Genomic DNA, 27,494 nt, shown 5'->3' with positions numbered 1-27,494 from the left:
GACATCAGGAAAAAAGGTTTATTAAAGAAAGGGTGATAAAGGACTGGAATAGTTTGCCTGGGGAGGAGGTGGAGTCCCCATCCCTGGGTGTGTTTAAAGCAGACTGGATGTGGCACTGGGGCCAGGGGTTAGTTCAGGTGTCAGGGCTGGGTTGGACTCGATGATGCTGGAAGTCTCTTCCAACCTAATGATTCTAATTCCTGACAATTCCACACAGACCCACTGCTGGCTCGTGTCCAGCCTGGCCATCAGCAGCCCCAGGCCCATTTCTGCCTGGCACTGTCCAGCCCCTCTGTCCCCAGCCTGTAGTGCTGCAGGGGATTGCTGTGGCCACAGTGCAGGAGGTCCTCAGAGAGTGTTTTGGTAATCACCTTCTTTTATAAACTTGTTGTTATTGGTATTGTTGCTGCCACTGTTCATTTTCTTATGTCATTGCTGTTTTCAAGTAAATTGTCCTTGTTTCAACTCAGCCTTTGTCTCCCTCTCAGCAGAGGGGGTGGGGGAAAAGGGAGCAGCTGAGTGGGGTTAAATGTTTCCAGCTGAATTTAAACCACAACAGTTCAAATGTTTCTGCCATGCCAATAACACCTGACAGGAAGGCTAGTGAAGACTGCAGCTCAACTTGGCTGCTCTTTTTTTAGCACAAGGACCAACATATTGTCTCAATATCCATGACATGTTTCTCTTTATTTATTAAAAATACTGACATACTGCGACTCAAAGAGAGGCCACCCAAAACCAGAACAAAGGATTCTGCTGTGGAAGAAAACTTAAATTAAAATACCTTTCTGTTCTCCTTTAATTTTTAAGACTTTATTTTAAACTCTTCTTCCCTTCTGTATTATTTTTAACTTTAGACTATCAGAGGTATACTGCAGTCACTCCACTGTTAATGAAACAGATAAAACACCTACAAGTACTTAATAGTAACACTAATGGGAAAAAATCAGAGAAAAGGAAGAACTTAAAAGACATTAGAAAGACTATATTACATCAAGTGACACTAGCACCTCCTTTTCCTCATCTCTCAGCAGTTTCTGATTCAAGATCTTATTTCCATAGTCTGAACACAAAGCACCTCCCAACCTAGAGCAAATAACACTCCACGCTGCCCTTCCACATGAATCTTTTATGCCTCTCAAAAGTATGGATATACTCAATTCCTCCCTGTTAGGAGTTCAATAACATTTAAAAGCACAGAGTTATGAGAAACAAACCACCTCAGGAAGAAAATAATCTGTAATTTTATGATGGAAAAAGAAATAATTCTTTTCAAAAATGGAATTTCAAAATATTCAAACTGATGGATAGTACAGTCCAAGCAGAGATGCATTGGTTGTACAACTATTATTCAAAATGCCAGTGAGACAGTTTCATAATAAATATTATTTAGCAACATATGAATGCTACTGCACAATACAATTCAAAATGCAACTATCTTCTGTATCACTGCTTACCCACCAAAACTGCCCCAAGTAATTTCTGAACAACCACACATCTCTAAAAACACACTCTTACCTTCCTCAGTTTCTACTGGTTGCTGGGATAGAATTTTAAGAAGAACTGGATTTTTCCATACCCCTTCCCTTGTGATATCCACCAATATTTGAAGGTTGTTATTCCCAAATTCCAGTAAAGCATCATGTGAATCCTATAAAATGTAAAAAAAAGTCATTAAAGGTCTTAGCTAAAAATTAAGCCAATGTAATTTTACATTATCTATCCTAATATTTCACTACATTCTAATACTTTCACACTATTCCTCTCAGTCATTTCTGCTTTGACAAGTTTGCATTGGGATTTTAGTAGTCCAATGTCTTTTCACTTCTCTAATCCTACTGCAAAACTTTCCAATTTCAGACTACTGAGTTGACTGAAATGGCTTAAATCAAAAAGTCTATTCTGCAGTTGTAACTCTTCTGCAATTTATATGATTCTCCATGTACAAGTGTATATATAAAAAAACCCCAGGAATTGTTTAAAAGACAAAGGATGATTTTGTTTCAAAGCATATAATGCTATTGAAAAACTCAGAAGACTAAATAGTTTTCAAAATGAGTAACAAAATGGTAAGAGTCTAAAACTGTACATTTAATGTTAACACTAAAGATGAGCCAATCAATTCACTTTGAGAATCATGAAAGCCACCAGTCACTAGCTGAGGAATGCCATGGGAGATTCCATCATTAAGATGAAAATATCCTTCTGCTGGAAATGAAGATGCAATTTTCTTAGAGACTGATCTATGTCCAGTGCATTTACTCTAAAATCCAGGGATTTCTGATCCTAGCAGAAAAATGTTCAAAAAAAACCATTCTGAAAAATCAGAAATCCTGATGCTGTGAAGCCTGACCCACAGCCTCTCCACAATCAGCAGGCTGAAGCTCACCCACAAAACCTCTACAGACACCACATTGCTCAGTGATCAGGGCCCTACTGCTTTGAATTCTGGAAATCTGAGAAGTAAAGGAGGAATTAAAAAAAGACATTACACATGGGAAGAATCTAGAGTCTAACACAGAAAAGAAAGCAACTTGAAACAAATTCCAGGCATTTCATGTCCCTAGTAAAAAACAGATGTAGGATGACTTGAACTGAAAGAATTAAAAGATCACCTTTCAGAATTTCCTAATGCTGACAAATAAAGCCAACTAACTCAAAACAATTTGTGGCTACATCTTCAGTAAAAATGTTTCTCACAGCAGATCTTCAGTTCAACACGTGGCAATGCCCCTTAGTTCTGCTGAGCTGTGTTTCAAGCTGTTTGTATTTTTAACACAATCTTTAACCTCAGGCTTGCTTTTGATAGCCTCTGTTGTATCCTTTAAATATACTGGATCAATTCTATGTTCTGAATGATCAGAATTAAATGGAGCTAGTGCTGTGATCACTACAAATATGAGAATAACCAAAGAATATTTTATCATGGGCTATCAAAGGGCAACAATGACCTGCTTTCCACAGTGCAACACACAAGTCACGTTTAAGTCCATGAATTATCTCCTACAGTCAAGGCAATCTGCTATGAAAATGACCAACTTTTCCCCCTTAACCATTCACAGTAAAGGCAATCTTTGCATTTAATGATTAGATGTCTTTCAATAAATGAGATACTGATGCTCAATATCCAATATTAGATGTAATTTCAGACCATCTTCACTATTTGGATACAACAGTATTTCTTTTCTAATATTGCAGCAAACTGTACTGCACAAATCTCTGCACAAGAGACTTGAATTTTAACTCTTGGGCAAAGCATCACTCACTGAGGAGTGAGGCTTTATTCACAATAAAACATTAACGATGGGAAAATTACAATCTTACAGTAAAGGGTTCACTTACATTGATCCACAACTCTCAAATTTCTTGAAGGACTCCTCTTGAATACCTATGAAACCATCCTATCAGATGTGGTATTTAGCAAATCCTAAATTAAAGTGAAGCACAGCCATCACAGGGTTCTTCTCATCTCTGATTACATGTGTCTGCTCCAAGTATCCCACAGTGCATTTGTGTACTGTATGTAATAAACTCAAGTATTAAAGCACCACTGAAGTCTTTGACCAGTGGCAAGTTCAAACAGATCCATTTGTTCTTTGGACAGTCTGTCAGTCTCTACAATAGAAAATTATGTGATGCTAGAAATGGATATTACTGTACTCCATAGCTAGGCTAATCTTCCTACACTAATCATGACATAAAAGTAACATTATATCCTGACTCACCTTTAAATAAACAGGATTTCCAGCTATAACCAGACTTTAATGTAATAGCCCAGAGGGGAAAGGAGACAGGAAGCTAAGCAAGCTATCAGTTATCATTGTAAAGTCCTATCTAAGCATTCACAACCTTCAGCTGCTAGTCAGCCTCCACTTCTCATAAGGTTTGGTGCTTGACAGAACTTGGATGTGGGATATGGCAGAGAAGCTGTCAAGACTTGTTCTCAGACTATCATCACTTGCTGCCTGCACACCTGGACACAAATCACAGCACACTGAGGAAATACAAGGCTCTGGGGGCCAAGCTGACAGACATGTGGATCTCTCTGGCTTTTTTCATTTGGTTGAGGAAAGGGAGACCAAGGAAAGCTTGAGAACAGCTCAACAGAACATTGAGTAACAGAAGACACTGGAGAGGCTCTGTAATTTTGCCTCAAGTTTTCCTGCCAAGGTTGGCACTCTAGTCTTCAGGTCCCTGTAAAGAGAGCTGGAGGTGGGGAAGAGACAAGAATCAGCATGACAGAGAAGATTCTAATCACATTCGGATCACATTCTGATCAAACAAAACCAAGGGTGTCATGGTGATTATGGATGTCACTGCAAGTCCTGTACCAGGCTCTGTAAGGTCACAGTCACTGGAGAAAGGTTTCTAGTGACTTGAAGAAATCACCAAGAGTAAGAAGCCCTGGGGAACTACAGGCCAGTCAGCACAGCCTGACCCCAGAAAGAACATGGGACAAAATCTCCTAGAAATTACATCCAGTAATCTGACTACCTTCTGTGCTGACAAGCTACGGATGACATTAGTCATACTTGGCAAGGTTTCTGACAATCTCCCACAGTATGGGGGATTTAACAATTTGAAAACCAAATCGTTAAAACAAGGGAAAGTGGACAAAATACAGGTAAAAAAACCAACTCAACAGGCAGACTTAAAAGGTTTGTGACAAACTGTACAGAACCCAACTGGCAGCTGTCTCCCAGTAGGATTTCTCAGGATCAACAGTGAGCTGGTATTTTTAACACGTTTATTGTCTGAATAACGGGATAAAGCACATTCATTATCTGCCAGCCCACAGGTTATAGAGAAGCAGGAGAGCAGCTGACACTGTTGGGCAGGCAGCCATTAGGACATTCAACAGGCTGTAGAACATCACTGACAGGGATTCAGTGAAGCTCAGCACAAGCAAATGAAAGTGCTGCACATGTACAGCCCCAAGAATCAGAAGAGGTAGGTGACCAGCTGGCTGAGTTCCAGTTTGGCACCACAAGTCTCTAAAGTCTGTAATTTAAGTTAGGTCAGCTGTGAGCTCTTACTGCAAAGAAGGCTGGCTGTGCTCAACAGTCTCAAACAGAGCATAACCAAGAGATTCCTCAAGTGTTTAATCCCATTTGGCACTTTTGAAATCCCACTGCAGTACAACATCTAGTTTGCAGCTCTCCTGTAAAATTCATTTGCCATAGTGATGCACATCCAGCAAAGACCATCACCTGCAGAAGAGAGGGTGAAAAGGAAAGTCTTAGAGCTGTCTTTATTTTCTCTATATTGCCAGAAGGTGCTGGAGCTGTCTAGTGAGGGAGTCACATGAAAGGAAATTCTGTCAGTGTGTGTGCAGGAAGTGTTTCCATATGTAAATACTCATTTTGAAAGGACTCATGAAAGTTTGTGCATTTTCCATTTCTTACAGACAACATTTGGTGGGGCAGGACCCTAAGCAACCTGATTTACGAAAACTCTTAGTCTGAGTGAAGAGGTGGATCAGGTAACTGAGTTTACTTCCAGCAAACTCATGACTCTGCCACAACAGAAACCTTCAGAGAGCTGCAGATTTAACACACTGAAATTTAAAACTATGTCTGAAACCACCATGAAACTATGTCTGAAAGCACACTTTGTGGAAGTTAGTGCTTCTGCCCTACATTAAGTCTTTTTCCAACCTCAAAAGTGAGCAAAAAAGCACACATTAGGAGTTCTTTCCAAAAGCAGAACTATGGTGCAGACTTTCACCTTCTAAGGACTATAACATTAGAAGTCTCATAGCTGAATGCAACAATCAAGCAGTTTTGATAACTTTAACAATCTCACCTTCCTTAGCAGCACTAAAGATTTTCTGTAGATATTCCCTCAAAGTTAATTTTATTTTTAGATAACTGTTGTAACTGTTCCAGCTGTTAGCTCATAGCAACCTCCTAACTGAAATCATTAAAGACCATGCTACTTCTAGGAATGACTATAAGGGAAGTAAAACCAGTGAGTGAGGTATTGGTGAGACCACCTCAAAAATCAAGTGTTGGTAGAGGAGTTGGTGCCAATTGGCAGATGCAGAGATAGACAAGTAGGATGCTTGCAATGACTGATTTCTGGTCCTCAGCCTGCAAGGCTACTCACCAGGTAAAAAGGAATTTTGGAATGTCACAGCTGGACCCTAAAGATGGAAGGGACTTACCATGCTCTTAACCAGAGTTCAAACTGCTCTCAGCTAAGAGCATTGAGAGATTAACACTCAAAGCTGCAGGCTGTGTTTAAGCATTTGAGCACACCACTTAAGCAACACTTAGACTCACAGCTGTTCCTCCTCTGAGTCTGCTTCCAGTGCAAGCTGGAACAGTGAACAAAACCCACCACAAAGACCCTCAGGGAAGAAGTGGGGGGTTTTTTTGTTTTGGTTTGGTTTTTAAAACTAAAGCATGATCAATTCCCCACTTAACACTGCATGCCAATAGAACCAGCCAGGTGAATGACACACAATGCTACTGCCAAAAGATGCTCAAGTTGTAGCCTCAGGACAGCTTTAAAAATATCACTGGAAAAGAACAAACTGATCTAAATTTGCATCCGTGTAAATTTAACCATCTAACCACAACCTAGTTTCTGTAACTGGCAGTTTCTTCCTATGGGAAGTCTATGTTATGTGTATCTTCAGTCTTGAGGATGACCAAGAAAACAGCTACAGGTAGTAGAGATACTTGACCTTACCTAAAAAAATCAACAGAAGGCCATTTTAACAACCTCTCCTTTAGGCCTTCCCCAACTACACATCACACAGCATTAAGTCTTTTCAACACAACAGGTTGCCAGAGCATCCACGATGCATTCTGTTCTTCACACTAAGGTTACAGCATTAACTTCTCTCGGTCTCAAGGGTAAACCAGGTCAAAGACTAACTCTAAAAAACCATCAGCATTTAGGAGCCTCTCTGTGCAAACATCACCTGGCAGACTGAACTGGATGAGCTTTACTGAGCTCTGCAAAGGCATTCAGCACAGGTGTTATGCCCTAGAAAGGGCTGCAACTACCAGTCAGAACTCTGAGGAGCTGGAAGCCACAGCCTCAGAAACAGCCAGAGGAGCCCAGTTATCTGCCATCACTACTGGAATGACATGGCTGATAAAAACTATTTAAAAAAAATACATCATACGACCTGGATACCAGTGAGGCACTGAAAATACCACTGTCCCTCAGGTTATGGCACTCAATGATCCAGACATCCAGTGTAAACAAGTCTTCTCAATAGCAACTCTTCCCTAATCTGAGGGCACAGGATGCAGCACAGAGCCAGCAAAGCTCAGTCCAAACATGAGGATCAATCACTTTTCAGCACCTCTGTATTAAGGGCTGAAAGGAGCTAAGAAGGTGACAAAGAAGGGGCTTTTGATACAAACAGATTTGCTGAATAATCACTGTGTTTGAGATTCAGCATATCAATACAAAATATAAAATTCACTAACATATTCATAACATAAGCAATTAACTTCTGTCAGTACACTCCCCCTCCACGACAGTGCTTAGCTAAACCATATTGGACCTACTGAAGAATATAAAGCTAATATTAATGGGAGTATATGCAAAAATCTATTATGAATACATCAGAAGTCTTTGAAGAAACTTAATGCAACATTTATGCATACAGATCTCATTAAGTTAGGACAACACCATAAGCAGATTCTAAAGAGCAGGACATAAAACATTTCATTCTAGATGAGGCCAGGAAAGTATAATACAATAAGAGCCTATGGACAAAGTTCAAAAGAAAAGACAAGCCTTGAAACAGTCTACTGAAGACATCAGGATTTTTCAGCCCTGGCAGTTTAGAGTGATCAGCATCAGCTACAGCTTCACCAAAGTTTTTGACTTATGCTCAACCCTCAACTCACAGTTTTTCTAAATAAAGCATTGATGCTCTTTGTAAGGCTTGAAGGGAACCCTGTTCCACAACTCATATTCAATATCCAGAACAACACATCTCTACTCCCACTAAAGACATCTTTGAATGCATGGTTTTACCTTCTTCACCTGACCAGATTACATCAATCCATACAGTACTTCTCCACAGAGTCCCCCAGATTAACAGTTTACTTGTATCAAGAGCCCTGTTGTGATTCTGCCCCAAACCTTTAACTCATATTTTATAGCATTTCCCCACTTGTGTCTGCACCTTTTTGCTTGCTGCCACTGAATAAATCAGTGCTGAGACTCCTGCCATACAATCTCACATCTTGTCATTTTGCCCAAGCTGCCTCTGATCTTGCTTAGGGATGAGAAAAACTGGGCTCATGGGTGACTGCAGGACATAACTGCTGCTATTTAGGATGCCAGAACAAACAATTCAGACACCAAATAAAGATTTTGACAGCATTTTGTATGTAAGCTGGACATCAGTGACACTCCACTTCCAGGTCTAGGACAGTCCCTACACCTTGATGCCTTGAAATCCAAGCCCTCACTCCCCTTTCAGATCCTTGGGATGAAAATTTATTTGAAGTTTCACTGACTCTCATTATCTGCATAGATTGTTACAGAGCAACAATTACTGCAGGCAGATCTGAAAAATACATCCCACATTAGGAGTTACAGTCCTCTGAAGCCAAACCTGTCTGTTTTGGTAGGAAAGCAATAAGCACATTTACCATAATCCATCAGTCTTGGGCATGTGCTAACACAATGTTCTGTGGTGTTTTCCTGCTGGATTTGCCTGGAGATCTGCACATCAACACAGTCACACACAGGCTTTAAACCTACCAGACAGCCTACAAGTGATTCCTGTCTGAAGGTGTCTATATGACTTATATACTCCTGTGGTGACAAGTGGGTTCCTAGTGTACTCCAAGGCAGGGTACAAACATTCTCCTTCTCATACTTCTGCCAGGGAGCTACTTCAAAATCTTATTAGAAACATCTCTTTGTAAAAGTTCACAGACCTCTTCAGCAAGTTTTCAGAACCACCAAAGTTTAATCAGTTCACCAGGTGAAATATGGGGAACATTAGGTGAGTGCTAAACTTGGAAGCTGTGGCTTCAAAAAGTCACTACAAAAGCCAAGTATGTATTACTACTCCTGGCAGCAGCACATCTTCAATTTTCCCTTAGTTCTCAAAGTTGACAGGAGAGATCTGAGCTTGTGCCTCCCTTTGTAGAACCCCAGAAGATAAGGGCTCACATGAATGGCTCAAACACCAACAGTGAGATGCTGAGGACCCAACCAAGGATTGTTGGTAATAACACAGAGAACAAAATGTGGCTGGAGAAGGGGCCACATGAACATAGGGCAGCATTTTTCTGTGAAAAACATCCTTTGTTGTTCCAGGAGACAGTTCAGGACAACACCACAATCCAGCATCAGTTCAGCAATGAGGCTGAGAAGTGGGGATGGATGGTAGCAGGGGGGATCAAGACCACCCAAGACCCCCAAAGCCCTCTGACCCATTTTCAGAGGGGTCTGAAAAACTGGACTGCACATGACTGTGTAGCTAATTCACATAAAAACTGAGAACATGTCTTCAGGGCAGGAAAACCTATCCACAAAATGGGACCCCCCAATAAGCCTAGGCGGTAGCTGCAGGATCCTGGACATCCCATCAGCTGGAGCAACACTGGAACCAGGACTGCTGATCTCTTTTTCTCTCAATCTCTTCCTTCTTACCTTACCTCTTTATCCAACCCCCCCTGCTGTGTGCCTACACAGTAGGTCAAACACTAACATACCAATTCACATGCCAAGCATGTAATTTACTAAAACAACTCTGAGATTTTGTGCATCCTCTGACTTCTGCAGATTCTTAAGGCCAGCAAGCATTTACAAATCTTGGATGCTTCATCCCTCCTAAAAATGGGACATCACACCCTTCTACCACTGGAATTTAGCAGCTTCCTTCCAACATATTCAGCATAAATAGAGCCATCTCAGACCAAAAACTTGTTCTGTGTTGAAAGAAGTATCAAAGTTTAATCACTCTTTTCAAAATCCTAGAAATGCACAGATTTGTTACATCATAGAAATGACTAAACTTGGTAACAAGGATTCTCCTTGCAGATCCCTTCAGTTAAATACTAACAACTTTTACAGCCGCACTGTAACTCTGCTATAATGAAAAACAGACTGTATATGCCCTCCTACATTCTGAATATGAAAGAACATGGTATTTCAGGTCTAGGCCATCTCAGTTACAAACACATTTGCCTTTTAGTGTCAGATAAGATGACAAGGCTTAAGGGAGACCTTATCACCATCTTCCAGTATTTAATGGGTAGCTACAAAAATCGATGGATACTCCCTTTTTACAAGAACTCACATGGAAAAGACATGGGTAATGGTAAGTTATTCCTGGGGAAATTCTGATTGGACAACCAAGGAAAATTTTTCATGAGAAAATTCAGCCACTGGAATAATCTCCCCCGGGAAGTGGTGTATTTTCCAACACTGGGCAATTTAAAGATTTAGCTGGGCAGGGTGATGGGCTACCCCATCTAGACCCTGCCTTTGGACCAGATGATCCTTGAGGTCCTCTCAACCAGGTACTGTGTGACTCTGATTCACTCCTCTTTACTCTAATTTATTCTATTAGTAAATTACAGAGCTACTTTGGAAACATTAAGTTTGAACATCTTGCATCAGCCCTAACACAAAAGATGAAGCTGTGGCTGACCACCCTTACCTGTGACATCCCCACAAATGAAGGAGGTGGGAGCACAGACCCAGCCTTTGGCCAGCAGCAAAGCACACAGCATAGCTGGGCATTGTCAAAATGAACGGCTACACCTTCAAACCTGGCTCTGGAGTCCTGCCATGTCCATTGTGCTCTGTCACAGGACTCCAAAATAAAGGACTGATCCTTGTCACCACTAAGGCCAGAGGATTTAAACTGCACCTACTGCATTTGTCTCTATTACCAAGTACATGGCACACCTAACTGTTTCTAGGGTTCCCATGACAATAAATATTCCATGTATTTTCAGGAAAAGGAGGTTTCTCTACACCTGGAACCACTCAAGCACAGACAATCTCTGTCCCTTCCACTACTAGCAAGACTACAAAGCTCTGCTAGACTGCTTCTGTCAGTTTAAAGTGACAGGTTTATTCTTCTTCAGTCTACTGAAAAGTTTTCACACCTCCTGTTTCCTTGACTGCAGGGAAAACACAAGTAGAAGCTCAGAAGCTCATCAGAGCTAAAGCAGCAGTAGCCAAGCCTCGGGGACTGAGAAAATCCCCTGTCAAAGGGGTATGAGGTCTTGCAATGAAGACAGCTGCAAGGTGTAAGTTCACTTCCAACTATTTCCTGCCAAGAGCTTCAGTAACTTGTTACTGAGATTAGCTTCCAACTTCCCCAGTTACAAAGCCAGAAGAGGCAATAGCAGGAACAGAGCAGTCCCTGGTGCTGGAAGGGCCCATCAATATGAATACAGCAAGACCACTCCTGTCCTTCGGCTCCAGAGGAATACCAGTTCTTGCAGACAGCTAGGTACTACCTCCAGACTAAAACCCAGAAAACATCCCTTCCTCCTACACAGCCTACATTAGCCATTTTGATTGGAGTGTAGGAATGTTTTAGTATGAGCTTATTTCAGCATCACCCACAAAAAAACCCACTTTTCTAAGAACCACCTGGACTAAAGACCTGTCCTACTGCTTCCATCCCTCTCAAATCAGGTACAGACACCAACCTGCCACTCAGACCTCCACAAAAGCTCTTTTATCATCAAAGCAATGCTTCAGAGCTGTTAAACCACTTCATTTAACTCAGTCTGTCTCTCACACAAATCATTTCATCAACACTTACTAAGGTTCTCTTGCTTAAGTTGCCTTCAGCCATGGAGTTATAAATACGCTGTTGTGCCTAAAAAGACTCCCAACACAGTTGCTGCAGTTAGACTTTTGCTGCTCAGAAATTCTTGCTGCCTAGGTAACAGCAATACAGGACAAGTGGAACTCAGGGGAAGGGTAGAAGAGAAGGAATACAACTGCAGCTTTTTTTTTTTTTTTTTTTTAATATGTAAATTGCAAAAAAAATAAATTCAGAACACTTACCTGAATGGATTGATGGAATCCTAACCATACCTCATGTGGCAATTCACTTTCAGGAATTGAAAGCAGTAGCTCAAAACAACTCCTGGAAAAGCAAAAGGCAAGTAAACAAGCTACCTGAACACATTCTCGTGTTACATCAAATAACATTTCTGGCACATACTACTTAGTATTCAGACAAGCAATGACAGTAATACTGAAACATGTCAGATTGTGCAAATCAATTAAAGGCTTGAAACAGCCTGTAAATCAGGCATGATTCATCATATGGAAACAGTGCTCCTTTTTACTACACACAATCTCTAATTTAAGACTGCAGCTACTCTTATCATACAAGACAGTCCATTCAATGTGGCTCAGGAACATTGCATCACAGAATTCTGTGCTTTCTTCTCAAAGGAAACCTAAGCACCATTCTAAATAAAGCTCCCTGGAGTCCAGCATGGTCTCTGCCTGGAGGGAGAATGAAAGCCAGCTTCACCTAACTCAACATTTCAGCACTGACATACATAAGAAAAAACAAAACTAAGAAGGTTTCTTGACAGAAGACACATGCATCAGCACAAAAATGGATCTGGACAAGGTATTTCAAGAGGAACCCAGAAACACTCTCTGAGTCTTTGATACCAACTGGGGGAGCATTCTAATACCTACAGCACAAACTGCAACCTGCCATGGCAGGATTGCTGCCTGTCTAGTTCTCAAACAGGAGCTACCCAACCTCGTATGGAGCACATGGATTGCCTCAAACCTTACTGAACAATTCGACCTGGTCAAACTAGAAGTGTTAACCATGACACTCTGCCTGGAGATTCACAGGACTTACACACAGCCAAAATGGTTTCATAAATCATGACAATATAAGGAAAGAAAACTAATCTAGGACATTACCTATAAAAAAGCACTGAATCACTGCTATAAGCCACATCTACACTGGTACATAGCTTCAACTCTTGCTGTTTTCTTCAAAAGATCCTCAATCAAATATTAAATAGAAGAATGACACAGCAACACTTTCAGACAGACAGAAGAACTGAGCTTGGGGAAGTGGGAAAGAAAGAGATGATCATAAAGCAGAAACGAGTTTCAGATCTGCTTAGTACTCAAAACGAATGTCCATCTTCCTCCTGACTTCTGACAAATGCATTGGACAGTTACCTACCAAATGCTATGCCTACTCAGTTTTTTAGCCAGATTCAGCAGTCATATACATCAACAAGACCAAATGGATGAATATTGAGTAAGTACCTGGCCACCTTTTTCATATTTCATACATTTGAATTCACACCCAATCCTGGTTCCTTGAAAGAGAGGTTGCTGCAAAAAGCTCTAAGCACTTTTATTAGATTGGCAGAAAATACAACAGCCTTCACCACTGTCATTCTATCATATTCACACCATTAGGCATGAGACACTTTGCTGCTGCTGAAAAAGCTGGCAACAGGATCACCAAATACTCCAACTGTCATAGGTCCCAATAAAATAATCAGGACTTGGTTTTGCCTTGTACTCCAGCAGTACAAGTTAATTCACCAGTTCTAAAACACTTAGACTCAGGTGGTTGCTAATAGCCTACCAAAACCAACTTTTTAAACACCTGAACTCTATTTTAACATAAAACCCCCTAAGACTTAAAAGAACAAAAACCAACAGGAAACCCCCAAACCAAAAACCAACAACTAACCAGCCAACCAAGAAAACCCCTACTTAAATCCTTAGGTATGTGCTCTGTTCTCATTCATGCCACACAGACTCCACACCCAGTAACACTCGCAAATTTCATGGTCAATGAATTTTTGAAAAGTATTTTGATTCACATCTCATTTTCAGACTTCATCAATCAATCCTATGTCCACTTTCAACTCCTAGAATTACTTTTTCTAAAACATTTTTTTAATATATATGATAGTGATTATGTAATGTAATAGACTTGAACAGAATGACAAAGCAAGCTTTTAAACACCATTTTTCTAAACTTAAGCATTAAGTTGCTACTTGGACAGTGAAAAAGTCTGCAATTACATTTTCAAAGCATTGTGTATACAGAGTGAGATAGTCTAAGAAGACAAGAGGATTTAATTTATGCCTCCAGAGTTGTTGTAGTAACACAGGACTGATCTGAACCAAAAGGCAGAAGCTCTTTTGCTGCAACTCATCCTCAGGATCCCAACACAGACTCTGGTCTGGAAGTCACTCCATAAGAAATCTGGAGCTCCAGATTTATAAGCCACCACATTAAACAATTTGAGGAACAATCGTAAAAGTAATATCCAGGATATTCCAATAACAATTTCCTTGGCAGAAAAATAATTAGAATTCCAAGTCAAGTGACTAGGTTTTTTGTAAGAATTGATTCAAACACACAGGTGCATAAAAACTTCCCTACTGCCAAGGGGGGCAACACATTGTTCAGCTTAATTCTTTCTTTTGGTCCTTATTATACAATACTTTAAAACACACCTCAGGCCCAGAAATCCCATTTCCCTCTCTATTGTCATGTAATTAAATGGAGTATACATGTCATGGCTAGGCCACAAATCAAAATACCACAATCAGGCCATGAAGTCAAGTCTTTCTAACCCTACCCTATCAGTACCACATCAATGCCTACCTAAATGAAACTCAATTCCACACTTCAATCACAATTTTTGCAAATAAACTGTAATGGGTGCTTGAATATTTACATTATTAGAAAAAATATTATTCATCTGGAACATTCAACTTCAAAATAACTTTTAAGTAAAGTTAAACTTAGATATAAATTTCTTTATTTTTGGAACAAATAACTCTCCACAAAATTCAATATATTATTTGCATACAATTTCTCTGTAATCACTTTATACCTCATTCACAGAATTTTTTTAAATTAAAAAACCTTTCAGAATCATGTTCATCTTTAGATTGTATTAAAACACTTTTCCTATCCTAATCTTCTTAGAGACACAAAGATGACTCATTATACATTGAATTATCAGCATGAATTGTTCACTTGTTGCCAGGAATTATCCTGTGGTTATTAAGACTTGAATTAGCTCTTAATGATAAGACAGCAGAGTGGTAAATGCAAGATAGTGAATCCAACTGCAGCACTGTATTAAGCTGAGAACTGCTTTATTAGCCAAATAATATCACTGTCACCTGTGCCTGCTCACAGAGGTGTGAGAAGCAAGAACACTCTTCCTGGGAGCAACATCTGCCAGATTCCAGAGGTGCAACCCAGAGGTGAGACAGGGCTCCAAGCTCGAGGCAGACTGGTCTTGTTGGTTCAATACAGTTTCACTGCTTAAACCAGATGGCATTCAAATCTCCTTTCACTTTTTATGGTTGGAAAAAACCCATACAAACACCTTCTCAAAGTTGCAGAAGTGGTAAACTGCTTTTCAGTTCAGTGCCATCACAGCACACAGGAGAAAGTAGAAAGCAGTCAAATCTTAGTTACTGGCACACACGGTGTGACTTATGACCAAGCATTTCTTCTTCTTTTAATCTATTAATCTTAGAACAATATAAACCATTTTCAGATGCAAGTAAACTTTTCATAACAATGGTAACATGGCACTTTCCCCCTAACAGCAGCCTCAGAAATGAATAACTCACAGAAGCTTGAGTGAATAACAGCTTCAGGGGTCTCCTGAGATTCACAAGGACAGTCAGTTGTCAGTGAAAGACATCTGTGATATGGCTGATTCTTTATTAATTCTTCCACAGAGGGAACACCTTTGCCACAGTAACCCTGGGAGGTGAGGGGAATGCACTGTGCCAGCTTTGGGGCTGTGAGAACAACCTGAGTTCCACGTGAGCAGAGCAGGTAAAGTCACCTCATGGCCATGGCCAAAAAGAACATTCCTGTTCATTACCCACACCCCCAGGGCTCCAATCCTTTGTCACATCTGCAATCTATAAAACAACCACTCCAAGCTTTCCTTTTTTTCCCTAAGGTTGGAGAAGGGACCAAGGAGATGTCACACTGCACGAGCATCATGTTTCTGAAGGGAGGCACAGTCCCTACACCAGATCAGTGAATGCCCAAAGGACCTCAGCAGGCAGCAGGAGAGAACACAGCATCCTGAGTTTTGCTGGTACTGGCTCACCCTGCTGAAAAGGAAGTCAGGAGGAGGAAGTTCTTTTCCTCTTCTCCAGGAGGGATGTTGGAAGGGAAGGAGGATTTCAGTAGGAAGTAGAGCACTTCTACTTTGAAAAAGGAAGTTTGCTCATTTCACTTCCAGTCAAGGCCTGAGTGTGAAAACACAGCAGGTGACAGCTGTGGGTAACCCAACTGCCTCCCCAAAAATCACCATTCCATGGGAACAGTATGTTCTTGTGTCCATAACTAGGTAACAGTCTTCCTCCCTCATAAAACCTCAACTTTTATCTTTAATTACCTGCTCTAACTTCTCTCTTACTCCCTTGGAAACTTATGAAAAAGAAGAAACGTGGGAGGGTTAATTTGGGCATGCCATTCACCTCACCCTGTCTTCCACCTCACCTTGTATTTCTCATTCCTCAGATTCCTTTCAAATGTCATCAGTGTAAGAAAGAGGAGATTCCAGCAAGTCGGCTTCTCTATATTCCTCTAACACAAGGTTTTCTGAATATACAAACTACAGTTTATAACAAACTCCTCACACTAAAATCTGGGGAAAAAAACATATTAGCAAAAGCGGAATACTCGGATAGTTCTCAACAAGAGAAAAGCAATTTTGATAAAGAACTGGGATTTATACTCCACTGTATCCAAGAGCAGCAAAAAATATAGAATGTACTCCAAGAAGAGATGCCCTGCAAACAGACACTACAAGACAACCTTTTAAACTTATATAGGTAGGAAACAACAAAATACACAAGCTAATTAACAACAGTATGAGGAAGACAATAATACTCTATCCTTAAAGGGACAGTCTGCAAGAGCAATGAAGATATTTTGCCAAAAATGTGTATCCTGTACCAGGTAAATAATTTGGCAGTTAAAGTCTTAGGATTCTGTAGTAAGAACCTAAGACATACTTCTGGTGATTTCACATGTTTTCAAAAAACCCAAAAACACTCACATGTGTCTTCGAACTCACATGTGCATATATGAAATAGTTCACATATTTTTTACAATTAAAAGGAAAATAATTTAAGGCTTCATTTAGAGATAATCTGGTTCTGAGCTGTTCATTTATATTGCAAGCCAGTCCATTACAAAATAAAGCATTTGACCAAGGAGTTCACTGCTAAAGTCCATCTTAAAGAGAATACCTGAGTTCCGACCACAAAACAAATAAGAGATTGACAAAAAAAACAACCCCCAACCTGTCACAGAATCACTTTTATTCTATGATAATCTTCATATTCAAGGTTCTAGATCTTCACTCTCCCTCTTCAGATGAAACTCACTAGCAAGGAATGTCCAGCACATCACCTTATCTCAGGTTATACTGCTCATACCCCAGTGCACATGAAAGCCCTCAGGCTTCACTCTTCAATCACAAAAAGCTGCTTTGCACTTAGGACAGGCTTTGTGGAGCTACAGGTTATCCCAATTCAGCTGATGGACTGTAAAATGGTTCTCTGTTCTGTTCCAAGAATTGCTGTGTTTCAAGGGATGTCTAGTCTGCTTTGCAATCTTACAGCACAACTCAGCTTGTCCTTTCCAACAAGGGACACACTCACAGTGTCCCTGCACTAAAGGGGACAGGACACACAAAGCTGCAACTGCAGAGCAACGATACAGGTTTAGTAACCCGTGCATGAAAGCCTAATATTGAAGCCTCTGTTGTGAGTACTACACTAAGCTTCTTCTACAGAAAATAAAACTTGCAGAATGTCTTAAGAAAGAACAGAACCTTCCTAATACCTGCTTGATTACCCAAATACCGAAGAACAAAGCCTTAGAACTTGCCCACATTAATTAATTAAATGCTCAAATACATGTTTTTGGTATGATTAAAAATGTATTAAAGACATTTACTAGATAAATTGCAAATACAGTTGTCAAATTAAGCAATAAACTATCTCAACAGCTTGCCCTTTAATTCATAAAGTGCAATTCTTTTTAAAACAACAACAACAAAAAAATAATATACCAACTTAAAACTTACAGCACTAGCCTGCCAAGTACCAAAAGAACATCTTCACATTCTGTAGTCAAGTAAGGTCTTGCATTAGCAAAGCTTTGGATGGAGATTCGATACACTTCCAAAAAAGGCAAAATATGTTCTGATGCACCCCGACTGCCAGCATACTGGAGCAGTGTCTGAAACAAAAGGAGTTATCATTAGAAGCTCTTATAACACACTTTTGCTTAAAAACAAATATCAAACACAAATATCAAACACATACAGTGGAATAATTCTTCTGGAAGTGGGAAATTTGTAGTCTGGAGAATTTAAAGGGGCAACTTTTCACCTCAAGAGAAATTCTCCCTTTTACTGAAATATATTTTTATTTACTTTCTTATGTTGATACAGTTATTGGAATTTCTGCTGGGGAGAAAGCTAGATGCAATTGGCAGAAATGTGAGTTATTAAGTAGAAAATTCAGGCAGAAGTCCTACACTCAGCTCCTTTTGTACAACTGCCATGGAGACAGAACCATGTATGCAACACTGGAATCTTTATTATTAGTGAGAATGCAGAAAAAACCAGGAACAAATTCAACATTAAAATCATCACTAGAAGTGCAATGTTTTAAAGAGACATGCATTACCCACACAGCAAACATGAAGCCACCAGCAAGGGATACAAACCCCACAACAAATCATAACATAGGCATTTTTCAAACACAAAATTACCCCAGATTTTACTCCTTGACCACGGCAATCCCACATTACCTGGGCACAGCACTGAAGCAGCAATATCAAATCCAGGCAGTTTTAACAGAAATCACATCAACACACAGACATGAGCACATCCCAAATTTTTAAAACATACCTACACTGCCATGCTGTGCTCTGCCAGGCTGTGCAGTACAATTTGACAGCAAGCAGGGCACTGAGCTGAGGATATCTTGGCTCTACTGCCTGCTTCACAAAGAACAGCCCTTCCCTGAACACCCTCCTCTACCTCCAGAGCAGGGATGTTTCTACACTCACCAGCTCCCTCTCCCTACACTAAAACAAGGCAACAACCTCGATTAATGCCAGCTGCAAAGGGAACAAAACCAATAAAAGGGGCTGTGCTTTTTGGAATCCTTAAGGCCAAGGCTGCGTGGAAAAAAAAAAAAATTCAGTGCTTCACCCCACCATTCAAAACAACTCAAATTGTCCTACAAGGATGGTGAGGTCATATCAGTTTTCAAATCACTTAAAGTTGGGACTCTGACACAACAAACTTATTTTAACACTGTAAAAAAACCCATGTGATCTTATCAGATGCTGAATGGAAGGAGGACACTATGGAACAAACCCTACTACAAGCTTGCTAAAACCAAATGCAGTCATAATAATGACCAAAAACTTCTAAGGCAAAACCTACCCTCCAGCAGAGCAAGAAATAAGTGGCCAGTATCCAATGTTATAACTAATAACTATACTACACTAGTCCTAGCCTGAAAACAACACAGACTAGCAGAATCATGTGTTATACTCAAGAAAAAGAAATGTATTAAAATACCATCTAAGAATCAGTAATCTGCTGTTTTGTGGATTGCTCTCCAACAATTCATTAATAAATTTTCTGAGTGAATGGAAGTTACAAACTTTCCCCAAATTCCACATAATATTAATAAAGACATAAGTGGGGGGCAGGAAATTGGAAGTTTGCAGAAATCATCTTTAAGTACAGCACAAAGATCATTAGCTGCAGCAGTAGCTGTAATAATACCAGTCTTCAAGCTTATTTACCAGATTAATGAAGGATTTGATAATACAACTCAAATCATATATTGCTTTGTAGCATTAAATCACAAAGACTGTCAAGCTGCAATCCCCAGAGAGTCAGCTGAGGACTTACCATAAATCAGCAGTTTAGTAAAGCCAGCAGTAACATTACCATTACAGTGACTACAGAAACAGATCAAACACGCCAATCCCTGCACTTTTCTAAAAATACATCCATTAAAACCAATCTATTTTTAAAGCCAAATGTAGTACTCAATTATTTTGACAGACACTTTGATCATAAACTACCTGGCTTATGTAAACCATAAAACACAGCAGAATACTTTCTAAGATTAATTAAATTTTCTAGTAAATACTGCACTCTTGCAATCTGAGCACTGGGATCAAAGCCTTAAAGCTAACATTAGGAATTCACTGAGTAACCATTTATGAGAAACTTCGTGACAAATACATAAACAATGCTTTCAGTGCAAAAAATAGATTCAAGGTGACAGACTATGAATAGCTTAGACTTCAAGGATCTGGAGTTTTGAACACTATGATGTCATTAGTATTAACATACTGACAAACAGCCCAAATGTGGTCACTGGATTAAAGAAGCTCTTCAAAGCCCTTGTGCTATTTTACAAGTAATAGTTGTTGAGTTGTCCACTATCAATTTCTCTTGGGGGTCTATATAAAACCTATCACGGAAAAATCATTAACCCGACCGAATTAGATCATCTACGTGCTCAAGGGATTCTCAAGTAACAATTTAGAAGCAATTACTACCTGGCAGTGTAATTACCTGAGGAGAGCATTCATGTGTTGAAGTCTTGTTAACACCCACCCACTCACCCTCCATCCCAGCCTGCCCTGACTGCAGTGACACACCTGAGGTGACACGAGGTGACAACACACCTGATGGGCAAGAGGGGTGAGGAGTGCAGAGGGCACACAGCCCTGATGTGTAACATGCCTGGGTTTTCATGTTCTGCAATGACACAACACCTGCCTGGCTGCACTTGCTCAGAAGAACAATTTTTTTTTTTTCTCAGACCAAATTTAAAGATGAAAATCTCAAAATCTGTTTTTATAACAGCTTTGAGGTTCTCTAAGAAAAAGACTTCCTTGTCTTCTTAACCATATCTGATTGCACTCAACACATCATCTTCAAAAATTTCAGAAAGTCAACAGCTGCTGGGCACTGGCAGATGGGATGCTTTGACATCCTACAACCTCCTCTTCACTGGTAACTGTTCTTCCTATTTATGACAGCCTCAAACACTCCCCTTAGCATTTCTACCTGGCTGTTTGGGTCTCCAAATACTGCTCTCCACAAAAAAAGTGTTTTTCCCAAGGTGAATGTGCAAAGCATTCATACCTATATAACATAAAGTTGCAGAGACAATCTATTATTTAGGCTTCAACAGTTTCTTTGTTTTATTATCCTGGACAACAGTATTATTTCCCTGCTTGAAAACAGGGATCTTTGAAGGAAATGGTGACATTCAGCATCACTCCCCATAAGAGCTACTGGAAAGCTGCACACAGCAACACGAGTTTTTCAAGTAGTAAAACAGCATTCAGACAGCTCAAAGCATAGGAAATGCACTAATTTGGTTCACAGTTTGCCTGACAGCCATGGTAATTTCCACAGCAAAGCAGAGCACCTTCCAGCCTCAGCTGGACTCACAGCATAGCAAATGTAAAACATTTCAGCTCTCCTTATGTCAGCTACTTCCCAAAATCAACCTTTAGCCCAGATAAATTCAGCTTCTTTTTAGCCACATTCTGCTGTAGCTTAGTAACTTTATGACAAGGTATCAGTGGTACCTTCCAAGTAAGCAATACAAAATGGAGCTCCCTAAATTTCACTTATGGGAAGACCTTAACTTAAATAAGTTATCACAAAATTCCTCTGTCAGGAGAAATCCAGACATGAATTACACCCTGCCCACAGTGGTCTGGCAGCTCAATAACATCACAAACTCACCCACTGTTGTAGCTGCTGCAGTTCCATGTCCCTCACTGCATCTCCTGGAGTAGGGCCATGACAATCCAAAAAAGTTTCAAAGTGATGGCAACTCAAACCCAAACTTCTCCATTTTAATCTGTGCTATCACAGTATTTTAAAACCAGACTACAATAATAGCACAAGGGCCTAGAGAGCTACATTATTTGTGGGACATGGTTTGGTGGTTTTCTGGTGGGTTTTTTTTATTTTGCTTGGTTGGGTTTTTTTGGTTGTTTCCTTTTTTTTTAGGTAGCAGAACTGTCTTTCACCACACTGCACTGATCAAGTATCTCTAAAGCTTCTTCTGTACCAAACTGATCTGAGAAACTGGATGTGTACACACATGGATCATCTTGACAACCACTATTAAGTGCTGGCAGAATATTTGTGTAAATATTCTGACACCATGCACACTGCTGAAAACCATTTTACTGTGCAATTTACAGTGTCCCAGGTCCCATGTCAATGCAAGGTCACAGATCTTCACCATATACTGAACCTGGGACAAACACAGCAGTGGGCAGCTGCACCCTGCAGTTTGAGAGGAAAGAGTTTTGGAACCCATTAAATATTCTCTTGTTTCAGTAAGTGATGAGTTAAATATTCCCCGAGACTGGTATGGCAAAGCACACAACCTGTGGATGCAAACTGGAAGACTGGGGAGGGTAACACCACTTATACATAATCTGTGACACACCAGCAAGCTTTTTTCTCTGGTTTTGCCATTCACCAGTCAAATATTATAGCTTTATCAGCTGAGGTGTTGTAAACTCGCTTAGAAAACAGATTTTTTTATTTCTTACTTTAAAACCCACAATCTCTTCAGACTCAATGGGGACAACTCTTCAATCCAGCATTGCAACAACAATTTCTCAGCCTTAGAGCTCAATGTAAATGATGCTGCGAGGGGAGCAAAACCTAATTAACCATTGCAACAGTTTACTTAAGAACGAGTTATCTCCATCACTGTGGTTTTAATTAAGCTCAGCTCTTCTTTGGAACTTCGAGCCTCGATTCAGAAATGGATGATCCATCTCTGGGTTATGCTAAGCAGGTATTCAAGCCAAGATATCCAAACCACAGCTCACTCAGTGACTTAGGAGCACTATGGGCCCTTAGAGGCCAGCAAGGACTCCTTGCACCCCACGGCAAATCTCAGTCAAGGCGGACACGCAGATTTGATCCCGACACAAGTGAAACACAGACAACCTGAGGTCTCGGAACCGAGCCAAGACCGCACCGAGAAAATGCGGTGCGGCCCGCCTGTCCCAGAGAGCCCACCCGAGGGCCACAGCGTGTCCCCGGCCCAAAGGCGAGCAGTGTCCCCGGCCCCGGGCCGGCGGCGCACAGCCCACGGGCAGCCTCGGCAGGGGGAGCACGGCCCCGCGGGGCAGGCGGCCACGGCGCCCCGGGCCCTGCGCACCGCCACCTTCGGGAGAGCGAGCGCCCAGCGCGGCAGCCCCGTGCCTGCCCCGGCCGCATCCTCGCTGCCCGTACCCGGCCTGCAGCCCGCGCCGCGGCCCGCCCCGCCCGCCTCCTACCTGGCAGAAGCCCCGGCAGTAGGCTCGGGATGAGGCCTCCGATACCTCCTGCTCGCGCAGCTCCGTCTGCAGCTGCCAGAGGCGAGCGCGGAGCGCCGACACCACCCGCGGCAGCTCCGGCCGCGCCGCCGCCTCGGCCTCCGCGTCCGCCATCTGCACCCGGCCCTACTGCGCGTAGGCACCGGTCACGTGACCCGCCGCTGACCTCATCGGCCAGGGACGGCGTCACGTGACGCGCGCACGTGACGCGCCGCCGTGCCCGCGCGGGGAGGGGCGGGGCAGCGGGCGCGCCCCCGCGAGCCGCCCCACGTGACGAGGGGGCGGGGCGCGCGGCCCTCTGCGCGGAGGGGGCGGGGCCAGAGGCGCTGTAGCCCCGCCCCCAGGCCGTGAGGGCTCCGGGAGAAGGGCGGCGGCGGAGCGGCTCGGGAGTTCCAGTCCCCTCCGCGGTAAATTCCATTCCTCTCTGACTGACTGCACGGCTGAGGGACCTGAGAGGTGACAATGGACGCCGGACAGAGTCAGCTTTTTAACTTAGATTGCCGTTATTTTAATCTCCCGTTTAACAACACGTTGTTGAAAGCAGAACGCTTGTGTCCCTAGCGTAGCTCTGGAGGGGCTGTTGCCCAGACACGAGAACGGGGCGGATGGTAAATATTGGTAAATAGCTTTTACCAAGAATTTGCAGTGTGTCTGCTGACATGAGATGCTGCGCCCATGGATCGTTTGTGTCCCTATCTCATCTCGTGAACTGTACATTTTCTACCCACTTTACACTCTTGGAGGGCAGTGACGGGCTCTGGTGTGAGCCTGGCATCCAGCCACGGGCACTCCCCTGCGGGCAGGGAAGGCAGGGCAGGGCAATTCAAGGGAGGGACAGGCGAGGCATGGCGAGCAAATGTGTGTGTGGGCAAGGCAAGAAAAGAGAAGGGAGGAGAAGGAAAGGCCTGGCTAGGGAGGGGCAGGAAAGGCACGGCAGACCTATGCAAAGCAATACAAGGACTCTTCTCTTAATTGCCCCTTCTTGCTTTGTCTTGAGCACGCCTGCCATAGCCTACAGCTTCCTTGCCCTGCCTTTCCTATCCCTCCTTTGCCTTGCCTTGCCTTGCATACCCATTCCCTGCCTTGAGTTGCCTACCCCTTCCTTTCCTGGTCTTGCCTTGCCTTGCCTTGCCTACTCCTCCTTATCTTTGTCTTGTCTACCCCTCCCAGGACTAGTTTTGCCTTCCTTCTACCTCCCACTTCCTTCCTGCTCCCTTGCCTTGCTTTACCTTGCCTTGCCTTGAGTATCCCCCTCTTGCCTTGCCCTGAATTGCCTAGCCCTCACTTGCTTTGGGCTGCCTGGTTCCTTTTTTCTTGGCCTTGCCTTGCCTAATTGCCCCTGTTTTGCCATACCTTGCCTTATTAACCTTTATGTGTCCTTGCTTTGCTTGACCTACCCCTTCCTTGCCTTGCCTTGCATAGTCTACACCTCCCTTGCATTGCCTGGCCTTCCCTTGCCTTGCCCTGTGATGCCCAAAAATAAATAAAACCCTCCATAAAATACCTTCCCATAGACTGATGTCTCTAGAGCAAGTATTTGTTTATTGCAGCACTGGTGGTGAGGAGTTGTCTCCACCTCACTCACCCACCCTTGTCATGTGTTGTAGTTTTTTTAATACAGTAAGTATTGCTTAATATTGCTATGCCATTATAATATCATTATATATGCATTGGGACTAATTTACATAATGTTAGGACATGGTTATAAATAGTTCTTCTGTACTGTGCTTGCACTTCCCCAATTTTGGTGGTCTTGGGGGTCTTCTTGGATGAAGGCTCAAGGTCTTCCTCACATCTGAACTTTTCAACTTTGTCTTCGGGGCAAGTGCAGTTATGGTGCTCCTTGGTATTTGTGCATATAACTGGTTTAAATTCTCCATTTTGTGGCTAATTTGCTTTACATTTGCCAGTTTCTCATGAGTATATCCTGCTGCATGCCAATATAGTTACACTTGTCTGGTTTTGAGATTATTCACCTGGTGAATTTCTGTTTGTTTAGGCATTAAGCGGCCAGTTAACCTCACACTAGTTATTGCATTGTATAGAAGGTTAGGACTCAGGTTACATAGGTAGAGAAAGTTATGGTTGAGGTTATACTGGTATCTGATAACTCAAGGATTTATGAGGATCTTGTAACTTTGACCCAAGTAATGGAGGGATCACTGGTCTCCCTCGTGCATTTCTTGCCCTGAAGAGCTTATCACCTTCTTTCCCCTTGCTCCTTTCTCCCTCATGTTTCCTATTCTTTTTCCCCTCACACCTCCCACCATTTACGCCCTTAATTTACGGCCTTAAAATAGTGTAAATAAAGGAGGATTTCCTTGATGATTTGATCCTTAAACTAAGAGAAAAAGTCCCTCTCCCCCCGAAGCCCCGCGCTCCCGGGCCGTGCCCGCAGCGCCCCCTGGTGGCGCGTCCCTGCGGCGGCCACGCGGTGGCGCTGTGCACCCGACACACATGTCGCTGTCCCTCGGTGCCTTTGGTGATGCCTTTTTAGCTTTTTTTTATCTTTTTCAGGTCCTGTACTGCGTTAGTGTAACTCGGAACTCCATACGGAGTGATAGTAAGTTCTCTTCGCATTTTGGTTAGGCAGTACAATCCTTCCAGGCTTGGGATCCAAGGACACCCTCTGCCTCTGGCCACGAAATGTTTAAACAAAAGTGAATTGGGGAAGAGCAAACTGGGGGTATCTGACTTCATTACCTGAAGCTGTAATTGGAGAATTAACCCCTGATGTGCAAATAGCCCAAACTTATATCTGTCTGAAAAACTCGTGACTACCATCCATTTTGAGTGTAGCCTCTGGAAGGCTTTTGACTGCCAGGGTGTATCTATTGAAGGCCTTTAATAAATCCCCACTTTATTCTCTTAACTCTGTCTAACCTCTGTTCTAGGGAGCCACTCCAAGGCATCATTGGGGCTACCTATAAACAGAGGCAAGACAAAATGAAGAGAATAAAAAGGGGTTATATTTATTGAAGGGCCTTCAGGTACATTTAGGGCTGACAAAGCTCCCGAAGGGCTACACCCAAAATGGGCAATGGGTCATGGGTTTTTACACTTTTGTCAGTTTGGTCCATTTGCATATTGGGGGTTCAATCTTCCAATTACAGCTTCAGGTAATGAAGTCATTTATCCCAAGTTTGCTCCCCACAACTCCCTTTAGTTTCCCTCTCTGAGGCCTGAGGCAGTGAGGTGTCCTTGATCCCCAGGCCTGGAGAGGAATTGTTGTGTCTGCCCAAAGTGGGGAAGCAGCAGCTCACACTGTGTGTGGAGTTTGGAGTTATACCCTAAAGAATTGCAGGATTACAAATACATGAAGAATATAAAAGCTAAAATCGTAAAGCGCCAGGATGTCCAAACATGAAGATACAAAGTTGAAAACATCCTTCACTCTTTCTGAGAAAACCTATCAGAACAGAAAGATTTCAGTGACCTTCCCTTCCATCTGCAAACTTGAATTCACGCTAGAATCAAGTGGCAGCTGCATTTCCTTGCAGCTTTTAAACTGTGCACATAACCATGGTGGCAATGAACTTTTGTCCTCCACTGCATCATGCAATTTTAGTCTTGCAGAATCTGAAATGTCCATGTATTTCTTGCACAGAAAAATGTGTCAGGATAGAAGCAGTCTGGCAAAATGTTCCTGTTGAAACATGGTGGTGTCATGCACTTTCTTTCTCAGTATTTGTAGCATCACATTTTGTCATAGGGAGAGCTTCAGTTACAGATGCTGAATTGTCTTCATTTCTTTATGTCTGGTTTCTGCAATATTTTCTGCAATATGCTCTTGTAGTCTGTAAATTTTGCATTCCTGCTGTCCCATTCTGATGTGCTTAGGCCTGAGCAGCAGGACTCAGCCAGAACTGACTTACAAGATGGACCCTGGTCATTATGTGACTAACACAATCAGTATTATTTAACTGAAAGTAGATGAACAAGATGCTTATGCCAGCTGTTTAACACCAAACCCAGTGCTTTAGAATCTTTCACATAACCTTGTGTAGTTATCTGCAAGAAATGTATCACTTTAAGAAATTTTCCCAACTGACATGAATAGAGGCTTGTTTGTAAGACA

The 27,494-nt window shown here is 42.0% G+C and overlaps 2 protein-coding genes across 7 annotated transcripts in view; one reads left to right on the top strand and one right to left on the bottom strand.

Moving 5' to 3' along the window:
- The window catches only part of RLF (RLF zinc finger), a 45,579-nt gene extending 21,999 nt beyond the window's left edge, over positions 1-23,580 (bottom strand). For 2 of the 6 annotated variants that reach the window (XM_066335476.1, XM_066335480.1), the window contains exons 1-2: positions 18,102-18,222; positions 1,519-1,651 (exon numbers count right to left, since the gene is read on the bottom strand). Coding sequence is in view for 3 of the 6 variants with exons in the window: in XM_066335474.1 (XP_066191571.1) it covers positions 1,519-1,651; positions 12,022-12,103; positions 18,102-18,256; positions 23,378-23,530 (523 nt within the window). In the remaining 3 variants the exon portion in view is untranslated. Of the gene's footprint in view, positions 1-1,518; positions 1,652-12,021; positions 12,104-18,101; positions 18,257-23,377 lie in introns of those variants that run through there. The other 4 variants (XM_066335474.1, XM_066335475.1, XM_066335479.1 and 1 more) reach the window with 4 other exon arrangements.
- LUZP1 (leucine zipper protein 1) overlaps positions 1-27,494 on the top strand; it is a 380,667-nt gene that overhangs the window by 87,585 nt on the left and 265,588 nt on the right. The window lies entirely within an intron of this gene.

This window comes from Sylvia atricapilla, chromosome 24 (assembly GCF_009819655.1).
Source record: "Sylvia atricapilla isolate bSylAtr1 chromosome 24, bSylAtr1.pri, whole genome shotgun sequence".
NCBI lineage: Eukaryota > Metazoa > Chordata > Aves > Passeriformes > Sylviidae > Sylvia > Sylvia atricapilla.
The sequence above is the reverse complement of the archived record's forward strand: the minus strand, read 5'-3'. Positions and strand labels throughout refer to the sequence as shown.